The 14018-nt window shown below is 32.2% G+C and overlaps 1 protein-coding gene across 2 annotated transcripts in view; it reads right to left on the reverse strand.

Moving 5' to 3' along the window:
* Positions 1-204: 204 nt before the first annotated feature.
* Positions 205-14018, reverse strand: part of cltcb (clathrin, heavy chain b (Hc)) — a 37870-nt gene continuing 24056 nt past the window's right edge. The window contains exons 25-33 of one of the 2 annotated variants that reach the window (XM_073818432.1): positions 13492-13659; positions 13202-13351; positions 12989-13120; positions 12805-12915; positions 12543-12713; positions 11070-11291; positions 8017-8037; positions 3369-3444; positions 205-1101 (exon numbers count right to left, since the gene is read on the reverse strand). In XM_073818432.1, coding sequence (XP_073674533.1) covers positions 971-1101; positions 3369-3444; positions 8017-8037; positions 11070-11291; positions 12543-12713; positions 12805-12915; positions 12989-13120; positions 13202-13351; positions 13492-13659 — 1182 coding nt within the window. In that variant the 3' untranslated portion in view covers positions 205-970. The remainder of the gene's footprint in view (positions 1102-3368; positions 3445-8016; positions 8038-11069; positions 11292-12542; positions 12714-12804; positions 12916-12988; positions 13121-13201; positions 13352-13491; positions 13660-14018) is intronic. The other variant, XM_073818433.1, reaches the window with a different exon arrangement.

Consider the following 14018-nt stretch of genomic DNA (forward strand, 5'->3'; position numbering starts at 1 on the left):
AATCTTTGCCAATTTACAATCAAGCCACCAAAAGAAATCACAATTCCCCGGTTTTCCAATCTCACAGGTGGACGAAGCACGGGTATCCGCCGGCGTATCGGTTCTCCCGTACACTCGGAAATAGTGAGCTAGAACAGCACGACACCTGGCACGCACGAACCTCAATACAAAGAATGGGATGAGTAAACACAGAAGTCAGAAGAATCAACGTATCCCTTGCTCATTTATGGAAATGGATTCACACAAGAAAGAGCACTGTATTCAATACAAGGAAAGGTCACCTGTTACACATGGAGTGAATGAGATGTTAACAACTACGAGGTCGCTCGGGGGAAACCTGTTTTTCGGCTAAGGGATTAAAATCATTTACTATATTCACGTCTGTATGCGCTTAAAATTTCCATACAGCTACATATTTGTGTAGAATATCAGATTATTACTTAGTGTTAGCTAAATGTACCCATGGATGCATACGTTCATCATGTTCAAATATGGTTTAACCTTTTTCAGAATATACAATAATGAAATGCATTAAACAGACTGACAGTGTAAGCTCTTCACATACAATACATCAAAATTAAGAGATTCTACATTAGTTTCCTCTCACGACAGAGTGCAAATCAGATGCTTCACGACATATTTTAAGGTTAATTGCTCTTCTCCACACTCCACTTACATACACGACCCATGCCCCCTTAAAAAAACATCAGCTCACAAAAAAAGAAAAGAAAGAAAAACTAGTGATAGAAGTAGCCTTAAATATGGAATGTGACATAACAAAAGTGTGGTCCGATTATTTTCTTTGACAACACAAATAAAAATGAAGTCCTTCATTGCATTTTAAGGAAAATAATTTAAAACGCGTAACTTTTTTTCTTTTTTCCACTTTATATAACCTTGTGAGTAGACCACAATAAGCTAGTAAGGAACTTAAGGAGAGATGGATGGACAGCTGTCGGGGAGGAGGGCTTTACATGCCGTAGCCGAAGCCTGGCTGTGCGGGTTGGCCGTAGCTGGTCGCCGTGGGGTAGCCGTAGCCGTAAGGCTGCTGTGGGGGAACTGCGACGTTGGGGCCTGCGGTGAGCATCAGCTGGGGCGTGCCTGGGGGAAAAATAAATACACAAGTTATTGAACGCCAGAGCATTAATGCACTAACTACAGCAAGTTGGTCATTTTATTTAACTGTAAATTATTTTACACCAGACTACTCTACATTTAAGGTATTTTGAGATTACTGCAAATATTTTTTGAGTGAAAATATTGCATTAATGTTATGTGTGTATTATATAAAAAAAACAATACCACAAAAAAAGGGAACATAAGCCAGTATCAGGCATATAAATAAAATAATATAATTAGGCATTTTGAGGTTTCTACATAAAATAAAATTTAACTAAAATAAAATCAGGGCATATATTTGGTATTTTGAGGATATATTGCAAAAAACTTTTTAAAATTACATAAATATGTGGGTAAATATCACTTTGACATAAGCCAATATCAGGCATAAAAATTAAATAATATAAAATCAAATAATTAGGTATTTTGAGGTTTCTACTAATATTTTGACATGAATTATATACGCATATAATTGAATCTCAATTCCATTCATATTTGCTAGCATAAACTATTACAAAACAACAAAAAAATAAGTAAAAATACCAAATAAAACTATATTAGGTATATCTGCTATTTTGAAGTTATGGCTAATATTTTTGGGTGAAAATTACATAAATTGACTTGTACTTGCTAGCATTAAACAAAACAAACCCAATAATAATAAATAAATAAAATAAAGGCATATTTTGAGGGAAAATTACATAAATTATACATGTGACTTAAATATCAATTTGGCTTGTACTTGCTATGCATTAAACAAAACAAAACCAATATAATAAAATTGAGGCGTATATTTGGTATTTTGAGGTTATTGTAAAAAAAATTACATACATTTTATATGCGAGTAAATATCACTTTGACTTTGACAAAAAACATGATAAGCCAATATCAGGCATAAAAATAAATTAATATAAAACAACAATTAGGTATTTTGAGGTTACTACAAATATTTTTACATGAATTTTATACGCATATAATTGAATCTCAATTCCATTCATATTTGCTAGCATAAAAAAAAACTTACAAAACAACAAAATAAATAAAAATATCAAATAATATTTTAAAGTTATGTCAAATATTTTTGAGTGAAAATTACATAAATTATGTGAATTAAATATCAATTTGACTTTTATTTGCTAGCATTATACAAAAAACAAATTAAATTGAGACATTTGAGGTATTTTGAGGTTATTGCAAATATTTTTGAGTGAAAATTACAGAAATTACATGTGATTTATATATCAATTTGAATTGTACTTGCTAGCCTTAAAACAAAATCAAACCAATAAATAAAAAAATTAAAAAAATCAATTAAATAAAATTAATTTAAATTATGGCATATTAGGTATTTTGAGGTTATTGCAAACATTTTAAGTGAAAATTACAAAAATTACATATGTGATTTAAATATCAATTTGGCTTGTACTTGCTAGCATTAAACAAAACAAAACCAATAAATAAAATACAATTTAAATTAAATAAAATTGGGGCATATTAGGTATTTTGAGGTTATTGCAAATATTTTTAGTAAATATATGTAAATAAATACCATTTTGACTTGTACTTGCTAGCAATAAACAAAAAGCCAATACTTAAAAACAATAAAATAAAACCAAAATACAATAAAATGATAAACTACTCTGAGGTTATTGCAAATATTTATGAGTGAAAATTACATAAATTATACATGTAAATTAAATATAAATTACATTTGTACTTGCTAGCATTAAACAAAACAAAAACATAACGAAACCAAAATAAATACATATATATTATTTGAAAAATAAAATAAAATAAAAAGATAAACTAATATTGTGGCATGCTGTGATATTTTGATGTTATTGCAAATATTTGAGTGAAAGTATTACATTAACTATATGTGCAAAAAATATAATTAAATATAAATTACATATAAATACCTCTCATACTTGCCAGCGTTAAACTAAACAAAACAAAAAAGAATATTCAAAATAAAATAAAAGGTTACAACAACAATTTGAGGCTGAAAATATTACATGTATGCAAATACTTTAATTAAATATAAATTCTATTCATACTAGCTAGCATGAAAAAAAATAAAAAAATAAAACAATACCAAACAAAATATAACAAGCAAATATCAGGTATTTTGAAGAACTATTTATATACAACAGTTGTGTGTGTATATATATATTTATATATACACTTGTTGTATATGTGTATTAGATACAACTTCAAGGGTGATATTTATATAAGTTCAAGGGTCCTACCATAGACAATGGGTTGTGCCTCTGTGAGCTGTTCTTCCTCTTTCCTCAAAGACTCAGAAGCATCCAACTTGTCGACCTGAATGAAGGAGAGCGAGAAAGAATGAGAAGAGATAAATACTCTGAAGAAAGGATATAATGACTGATGGATGGGACCATTCATGGGATATGCATAAAGCCAAGCTTAATACAAGGTGCACACGCTTTCAAAGCAGGTCTCAGAGCACAAGCTTCTTGCCAAGGCACTCCATACCCGACGACAAACACTTCCCATTGATATAAGCATCCTATTACTGGTCTATGCATTTCACATGGTCACTACGGATTACACTGAATGTCCTCTGTGATTCAATCCATAACACACACAGTAGATGGTCCCCCATACAGTCAGTCATTATCCTATTAATAACAGTGCATATGTAGAAAACAGAACCCTCTTAAAGGTGCGATCACAAATTCTGGAAAATACTGCAGGGAAAAAAAGTCCATTGTCAATACTAATAGCAATGTATGAAGCACAGCTCACACAGAAAGCAGCTTTCTGTCGTGTGAGAAAATATTTTCTCCTCATGTAGTTTCCTATTGGTTTGCCTGGATTTCACCTGCAAATATTTGCCGGAACGCTAAATGTGACCGCACCTTTAATCAAACTACAGATCTAGGAAAAGCTGTGTGAATATTTAAAATTGGAGGACGCTGCTCATTGGACAGTTTCTGTGAAAGATGCCCCTGTGAGAAAAAGGAAGTCACTGCGCAAATGATATTAACGGAAACTTACAAAAGTCCTATAGGTGCCTTTCCACCATAAAATGACCAAAATCATAATCTGAATTAGCGAATAAACATGACCAATAAGTAAAAGCCAAGTTACAAAGGTTAGAGTCTCCTGGGTGTCTTACCCATCCTTGAGTGATTTAAAGCAATAATTCACCTAAAAAGTACTATTCTGTCTTCATTTACTCACCCTCGTGTCATTTCGAATCTGTGTGACTATTTTTTATTTTTTTTTACTTCAGTGGAAAATGTAGAAATTTTGAAGAATGTTCAAGCTGTTCTTTCTTGATAATGAAAGTGAATGGGGACTGGGTTTGTTAAAGGCATAGTTCACCCAAAAATTAATTACTCGCCCTCATGTCGTTCCAAACCTGTAAGACCTTCGTTCATCTTCGAAAGACAAATTAAGATATTTTTGATCAAATCGGAGAGCTTTCTGAACCTGCATAGACAGCAACGCAACTGACACGTTCAAGGCCCGGAAAGGTAGTAAGGACATTGTTAAAATAGTCCATGTGACATCAGGGGTTCGACCGTATTTTTATATAGCTATGAGAAAACTTTGGCGCAAAGAAAACAAAAATAAGGTCTCTTTATTATTTCGGCTGACATATTTGGTATTTGAGGTTTTGGGAAATATATTTAATTCCCATATATCAAAAATCAGTTTGACTTGTACTTGCTAGCATTTAAAAAAAAACGGTAACACTTTACAATAAGGTTGATTAGTTAAACATTAGATAATGTATTAACTAACATGAACTAACCATGAGCAATACATTTGTTACTGTATTTACTAATCTTTGTTAACATTAGTTAACGGAAATACAGTTGTTCATTGTTTGTTCATGTTAGTTCACACTGCATTAACTAATGTTAACAAAATTTTAATAATGTATTAGTAAATGTTGAAATTAACATTAACAAAGATTAATAAATGCTGTATAAGTACAGTTCATTATTAGTTCATGTTAACTATTGAGGTTAACTAATGTTAACTAATGAACCTTATTGTAAAGTGTTACCAAAAAAACTATTAAAAAATAAAATAAAATGGCATATTAGGTATTTTGAGATTACTGCAAATATATTAGTCAAAATTACATATGTGAACTAAATATCAATTTGACTTGTACTTGCATTAAAAAAAAACAATTACAAATAAAATAAGATTTAAGTGAAAATATTTGCATTACTTATATATGTAAATATTATATAATTAAATATTAATTCCATTCATACTTGCTAGCATTAAAATAAAAATAATAAAACAATACCAAACAAAATAAAACAAAAAAATATAACGTGATAAGCAAATATCAGGTATTTTAAGAAGTAAATAAAAAAAAATATATATATATATAAAAACCAAACCAATAAAAGTAAATAGTAATTAAGATATTTTAAATTTGCGCGCAAAGAAAACTAAAATGATGTCTCTTTATTTCCACAGATACTGACATAATTGGTATTTTGTGGTTACGGCAAATATTTTTGATATATGTAAATTAAATATCAGTATGTACTTGCTGGCATTAAAAAAAAAAACATTAAAAAATAAAATAAAATGGCATATTAGGTATTTTGAGTTTATTGCAAATATTTTTTTGTGTCAAAATTACATACTATTTACAAATTACAAACTAATATTGTGGCATGTTAGGTATTTTGAGATTATTGCAAATATTTTTGAGTGAAAATATTACATTACTAACATATGTAAATAATATAATTAAACATCAATTCCATTCATACTTGCTAGCATAAAAAATAAATAAAATAAAACAATACCAAACTAAATAAAACAAAAAAATAAATAAACATGATAAATAAATATCAGGTATTTTAAGGAGTAAAAAAAAGAAAATAACCAATAAAAGTAAATAATAATTTAGATATTTAAATAATAAATAAAGAAATATGAGAAAACTATGTGCGCAAAGAAAACATATATAATGTTTCTTTATTTTCACACATACTGAAATATTTGGTATTTTGATGTTACGGCAACTATATGTAAATTAAATATCAGTATGTACTTACTGGCATTAAAAAAAAACTATAATTAAAAAATAAAATAAAATGGCACATTAGGTATTCTGAGTTTATTGCCAATATTTTTGAGTCAAAATTACATAAATTATATATGTAAATTAAATATCAGTATGTACTTGCTAGCATTAAACAAAACAAAAAAACAATCAAATAAAAAAAGTAAACAATTAAATTACATTAAATAAAACTATAAAAAAGAAACTAATATTGTGTCATATTAGGTATTTTGAGATTATTGTAAATATTTTTGAGTGAAAATATTATATATATATATATATATATATATATATATATATATAATTAAATATCAATTAATTCATACTTACTAGCATAAAAAAAATACATTTAAATAAAACAATACCAAATAAAATTAAAAAATATATATAACACAAGCAAATATTAAAAAAAAAATAAAACTAAAAACAAAATAATAATTTAGATATTTTAAATAAAGAAAAATTTGAAAACGTTGTGCGGAAAGAAAACAAAATAATGTCTCTTTATTCCCACAGACACTGACACAGATTGTTGAATACAATTTTTTTTTGTTTTCTTTGCACACAAAAAGTATTCTCGTACCTTCATAACATTATGATTGAACCACTGATGTCACATGGACTGTTTTAACAATGTCCTTACTACTTTTCTGGGTCTTGAACGTGTCAGTTGCATTGCTGTCTATGCAGGGTCAGAAAGCTCTTGGATTTCATCAAAAATATCTTAAGTGTTCTGAAGATGAATAAAGGTCTTACAGGTTTGAAACAACATGAAGGTGAGTAATTAATGACAGAATTCTCATTTTTGGGTGAACTATCTCGTCAAGTTAAAAAAAATGTCGCATAAGTGTCCCGTTTATGGAAAAGAGCACCTGCGACATTCTTCAAAATGTTCCTTTTTGTGTTTTACAGAACAGGTTTGAAATGACATGAGGGTGAACAAATGACAGAATTGTCATTTTTATGTGAACTATCCCTTTAAATGTTGCATCTGGGTTCGGTTCTCTACATAAAGCTGGTGTCAACTTTTCAAAGTTAAAGTATTATGTTGTTGAGCAGGCTTAAAGAGAAGATCGGCAGGTCGAAGTTTCGTTGAGAGGGAGAAATCATGCCACAGGTGTAGTTTTTGTTATTCCCATGTTAAAAAGAGTGCATGAGAGAAAGGCAGAGTAAGAGTGAAGGTGTGACGGGGTGAGAGATGGTTTACACAGCCATTCACGGCTTCCAGAGGCAGGCAAAGCCAACAGCCATGATCCCTGACCTTTCCAGGGAGCTACTAACTCTAAAACACATGCTTGTAAAGTATCTACTACAGCATACAACGGTTTGCGTTTTGTGAAGGACCACACTTTCTCATAGCTGTCGCTAGATTGTAGCTTGAAAACAAATCGAGCAACCATGCAACTCTTAGTTTAATACAAGTAAAAAAACATGTTAATTTTGAAAATGTGGTCACTTCATTTTGCCGTCATCTCATTTTCAACCTACCTAAATCAGTCTACAATGGAATTAGCTGATGATCTTTAACAATTTATTTTTTCAAATTCAATGAACAAACTAAATATAGTTGGCAATCAATGAAATGAGAGTTTTGTGGTGTTCATCAGCTAATTCCAGCTTTCTACCATCTACAGGTCTGAGGCGGACTACCGCAGCGTCTGGCAAACGGATGGTCAGTAATCTAGAAGGAACTCAAGGAAAGTCTAGTTAAGGTGTGTATTTAAAAGCAGCAGAGTGACATGGGAGGGAAAAACTCATGCAGATTCTTCAAAGTTTCAGTCTTCCAAACTACAAGGGTTAAAGATGGAATAAGAGTGAACCTTCACCTTTTCCTTAATTGCATCAACCTGAAAGGGAATTTAAGAGTGGCAGCTTAAGAAAAAAGCAAACTTAACAGTCCAGCATTGCAAAAAGCAGGTAGAGAACAAATGCAGCAATCACCAGAAGTGTTAAAAGAAATTAACAGCGGGAAATCATAGAAGATACAAATCAAATGTCCTCCCTGTTAGTCCACTAGCATTTGTTTTTCACTAGATGTTCAAATGAATCAATATAATAACTAGGTAGTGTGACTATAAATCTAAAAAGTCTAAAAGATGAAATATTCCTTATGAATAAATGTCCGGTCTGAACATGTTCATGAATGACTGGAGAAACAAAACTATAAAAAAAAAAAAAAAAAATCATACAAATATGGAAAAAATTCTGTTCCAAAACCTAATAATTTTTAAGAAACGATTTCTTTTATTTAGCAAGGATAGATTAAATCTATTAAATATGAGAGTAGAGATTTTATAAATGTTTATATTTCTATATTTCAATATTCAAAATAAATGCTGTTCATTTGAACTTTCTATTCATCAAAGAACACTGAAAATTAAATATTTATTGAGCATTAAATCAGCATTTTATAAGATTGGAATAACGGCTGCTAAAATTAAAATAGAAAATGATTATTTAAAATTTTAATATTTCAAAATATTCATCTTGTACTGTATTTTTTTTTATCAAATAAATACAGCCTTGATGAGCATAATTCAAAAACAAAACAAAAATAAAAATCTTACCAACCCCAAATTTTTTGTTTTAACTTTGTGTTTTATATGATATCGGCTACAGAAATAATAATCTATCAGTATCTGCCAATATTGAATATGTTGGATATTAGACATTAAAGTGAGCATTAGACAACAGTAAAGTAATTTGTATTAAATAAATAAATAAAAATTTAGTAAAACTCTTAAATTTAATCGTAAGCAATATTTAAAAGTAATAAAATTATTTTTTAATACTGTACATTTTTTTAAGACTAAATTAATGTGGCATTTAAAATGAATGATTTAAAGGTCCCATATTGTCAAAATCGAAATTTCCTGGCTTTTTTCATGATAACTGAGGTCTAGGGGCTATGTAACTACCATATGAGTTTCAAAACAGTCAATCCACAGTAAACTGCACACAGCCTGCTTAAAGTAGCTGTTCATTTTCACGAGCCGCTGTGACTTCCGTACAGATGTAACGTCCGATCTACTCAGTCACCGCCTTCAGTCACCACCCGAGCACCAACCACCGTCCCACCCTCCTTTTGTCAAACCCAGACAACAATGCATCCATTCCATTGTTGAGCAACAACAACACGAAAACAAGTCGAGAAAACCCTGTTCAGTCCATGGATGTCAGGAAACTACATCATTGCACAGGCTTCAGAACAACGTGAATATAAGAGACCACTGGCACGTCAACTTCAGCCTCTTTCACTCAGCGATTCCGGTAAATACACGGACAATGTGTCCCATGATTTGTTCCAGAGTTGTTTAATTTGGTTCATTCACAGTTGTTTTCCGGAATCTGTGCGTGCTTTACACACAACCCATAAAGACATGTGACGTTTGGATGTGAGATGTAATGCGACGCGTACGTTTCACTAAACTGAACAAACTGCTTCAGCGCTGACAGTGCGGAGCTGGCTCTGTCCGATCGCCGCTTCATTCCACTTTGCACGTGAAGAGTCGCATGATAACGTGCATCATCACTACAACACTGCCTTTATGGTTCTGGCTTTTGTTCACACAGCGCTCGTTCCCGTAATTTTCCAGAATCAGCGCGCATTGTGAAAGGGGCTTTACTGAAGCAACAGTTACGTAGCTTACTGCATTCGGTGTTTGAAAAAGAAAAAACATTAATGATCATTCTGAAATATCCTGTTGAGTATCAGCAGGCTAGGCTCTCTCTATGGCTCTGGGCTCGGCTAAAGCATACATGACCGTAGTTACCTGTGGTTGGCCTGGCTGTGCGTCACTCAGAAAACAACAGGCCAATCAGAAGAGAGGCTCATGAATATTAATTAGATGGGCCAAAATCGACCTGTTTTTGACAGAGCTCCTAAAAAAGGAGCTGTAAAAATATATTGAGATGGATTTTGGCACTTATACCGCAAATATATATTCTTAAGGACATCAACAACTAAAATAAACCTCCAGAAATGTGTACAATAAGGGACCTTTAAGGTTTTAGTTTTATTTTATATTTATTTTGAGAAAATTATGTACTTAAAAGGTATAGTACATCAGTGTCCAACTGTCCTGAACGCGCTCAGGACAGTTGGACATTGCGGTGGATTAGAGGTAAAAAAAAAATTATATAAATACTGTTCAGTTTCCTGCGCAGACCGATTATTTTGTGTGTTAAGACCTTAATGTATCGCCATGAGACGCAGGGTTTAATTTGGTTTTGTCTGTGTATGTTTTTTTTTACTCTCAAAGCCGTTCATCCCATTGACTGCCATTTTATGAGTGACAGACTGCAACGGTTTGAGTTAATCTTCATTTGTGTTCTACTGAAGAAACAAAGTCACCTACATCTTGGATGCCCTGGGGGTAAGCAAATAAACATCAAATTTTCATTTTTGGGTGAACTATCCCTTTAAGACTTCCTTTATTGATCCCCAAAGTGAAATTAATGCATAGACTTCCTTTATTGATATATAATTTATTTAGAGAAAATAATGTAGGATTGTAATAACTGTCTATGATCTGTCTATGAATTATCATTATTTTCAATCACAAAATGAAAATAATTAAAGGTCAGAGAAACATTTTTACTGAGAGGTATTACAAAATAGTAATGGACTGATTTTAGCAGGTAGGGTAGAGTTGCTGCTATGTTTTTTGTTTATTAGATTCTCCATTATTAGCTTAGAAATGTGTTAACATCAAACTTTATCAAAATCGATTTAGAGTTGAATCTATTAGAAGACAGTTGGCTGGGTTTTGGAACAGAGCTGAAGTGTTTCCACTGAGAAAAGGCTCAATCTGAAGCATCTACCAACCAAAACCATGTCCACTTTCAGACCCAGAGGATCCTCTGGATGGAGGCTCACCTTGCTGAGGTATTCCCTCATGACCTGGATGAAGTAGGGCATGGAGAAGTCCATGAGGTTGTGCCTCCACGCGGTCTCCAGCACCACGTCGGGCCTCAGCAGGTCGTAGCAGGTGAACAGGCAGGCGGCAAAACACTCTTTCTTGTCTTCCTGCAAGAACCACTGCAGCAGCTCCTCAGCCAGCTCTGTGTCCTTTGACTCTGAAGCATACTGCATTGCGTCCTGTGGAAGAAAGACAAGAACAAAGACTTAGCTAACAGGGTCCTGCCAAAAACTGGGCAACATTCTCAGTACAACATCCCATGTGGTATAAGACAGGGGTTTTCAAACTGTAAAACAAATCTGTAAAGAAGTGCTAATGGGCCTTTAGAAAAGTTTAGAGAAAAACAGTTTAAAAATAATATGAATAAAAATGATTAAAAGTTAAATTAGAATAAAATAAGTACATTTTAATTTATAAAAACACATAAACGAGATTAAAATAAATAAGAATTAGATCTGATTAATACAAGTAAATAAATGAGTAAAATAAATCAAAACTAGACTACATAAGTAAAAGATTTGAATAAAATAAGATTCAAATAAATATTTTTAAATATAACTTTTGGTTAAAATTTAATTAAAATTCTGTACTTCTATAGTGTACGATGTTCAGTGTTGGTGAAAGTTACTTATAAAAGTAATGCATTACAATATTGAGTTACTCCCTAAAAAAGACACTAATTACATTACTTAGTTACTTTTTATGGAAAGTAATGCGTTATGTTACATTTGCGTTACTTTTTAAATCTGGGCAGGGCTTGGTTGTTTGTTTTTAATATAACATTATTATCTTGAGTAATTTTTGCTTATTAGTATGGATGAATTGGATCGTCGAAAGTCGGCAAAGACATTTGTTAATAAAATGGGATTAAATACATAAAGGATTTCAGTATTATTTAACATTTCATTATTGCAGGTTTGCATTGAATTTCAGAGTTTTTATTAATTTTGAGGAAGATTTCATTAGTGCGGGAGACTATATTTTTGCATGTTCACATTTATTCTAGAACTAAAGTAACATCTTACTCACAATTTCACTCAGCATGGGGACAGGAGAGCTTTTAATCAATAAATGGGGGGGAGTGACTGGCATTACTTATTTGAAAAAGTAACTTAAGTCAATTAAAAAGTAATGCGTTACTTTACTAGTTACTTGGAAAAAGTAATATTATTACGTAACTTGTGTTACTTGTAAGGCGTTACCCCCAACACTGACTATGATAACTAGTAAAAAATTTAAATAAAATTTTCAATATTTTAGATTTATTTATAATACAAATTTTTCATATTATAAATTATTATTATTCAAAATAACTATATTTAAATTTTAGCATGGAAGTCTTTCACATAATGATGATAATATCTGGAGATCCCTGGCATCTAAAATATTGAAAACTCCTTATATTAGACATGATTGGCTGAGGATGAGACCTTGTAAAGTTTGTCTTTCTTGCAGAGCTCCACACTCTGCTTCCAGCGGTTGTTGCCTTTGAACAGGTAGGCGGCGATTCGCCTGAACTCGATGAGTTCGTGCTTCTCCAGGCTTTGAGCCAGAGATATGTTGTCGAAGTTATCATAGGCATCAATAGATGTGCGCAGAGCCTGTGGAGAAAAAAAAAAACCAAAAGATGAGAGGTTACCAAGAGAATTATTGTAAAATTACAGGCTGGGTCTAAAATGGTTTGATATATACCTGATAGTCCTCCTCTGTGATGAAGAGATTATTTAGTGCCTCATTTACAGCCTTGTTGTTGTGGTTCTGTACAGATCTCAGGTATGGTTTCACCAACGACAACTGCTTGACCTAAAAACGAATCAAAATATTAGTTTTGTGGTCGATTTTTAAAGAATGTAACGGTACAAGTCACACAAGGTACCTTGCTGAAAAAGTTGACGGCACGAGAGTGGTCGAGACGTGGGGACAATACGATCAACAGATCGTTCAGTAACAGCGGTTTAAACTCCAGGTAGAACTGGACGGCTTTGTAATACAGCTCAACATTAGCAACCTGCAACAAGAGTTAACAGCAAATGGAGAGTGAAAGAAAGCTTGAACGAAGTCCTAAAGTATGAGCAAAGTGTGATGATACCTTGGTTATGATGTCTTTGAACTGGCTCTCTTTCCAGGCATCTGCAGGATGGTTCATCATTGTGATAATGGCGTTGTCATACTCCTCATACTTATCATACAGGAAGACTAGCTCTCCCCAAAGATGAGCCTGTTCTGCTGCCCTCAAAACCTGAACAGATGCACAAACTGTTTCATTAGTTTGTTTCATCGACCAATACATACAGAGTTTGCTATTTTAATGCGAATTAGTTTGGAGTGAATATAAGAAGTCCATTTACATCAATCAATATATATTAGAAGCACACAGACCTTGGGAATGTTGACTCTGGACCAGAAGAGCTCCAGGTGCTCCCTCATCTTCTGTGGTTTGAATTTGGAGTAGAGGATGGCCAATTCTGTGAACATGCCCATGTGAGCGCGCTCCAGACCCAGCGCCGCCTCCAGCATGGTGATCAGCTCTTCGAAATAGCCACGGTCCTGATGGAGAAACCACAAATATCAATCAGCCCTGCTGGACTCCAAGATGGACAGACACACTAAGGAGGTTCTACTTAAATCATGAATTTAATTCTATTATTTTGAGCTGTTTGTGATAACTGGATTTTAAAAATGCTCCTATATGGACAATAATGATTACTTTTTTTGAATCTATATACTTTACTTTGTTTGTAATGTAATCTTGTAATAGGATTTTTTGATTAGAAATTCAATAAAAATGATTAAACTCACAAAGAGCAATTTATAATCTCTTTACATTTTATTTTTTAATGTTTAGGTCTTTCCATGATTGTGGGAACCCTGTTAATATCTCAGGCTATACAAATGTCATCAAACCT

Source organism: Garra rufa, chromosome 14, assembly GCF_049309525.1.
Source record: "Garra rufa chromosome 14, GarRuf1.0, whole genome shotgun sequence".
NCBI classification, from domain to species: domain Eukaryota; kingdom Metazoa; phylum Chordata; class Actinopteri; order Cypriniformes; family Cyprinidae; genus Garra; species Garra rufa.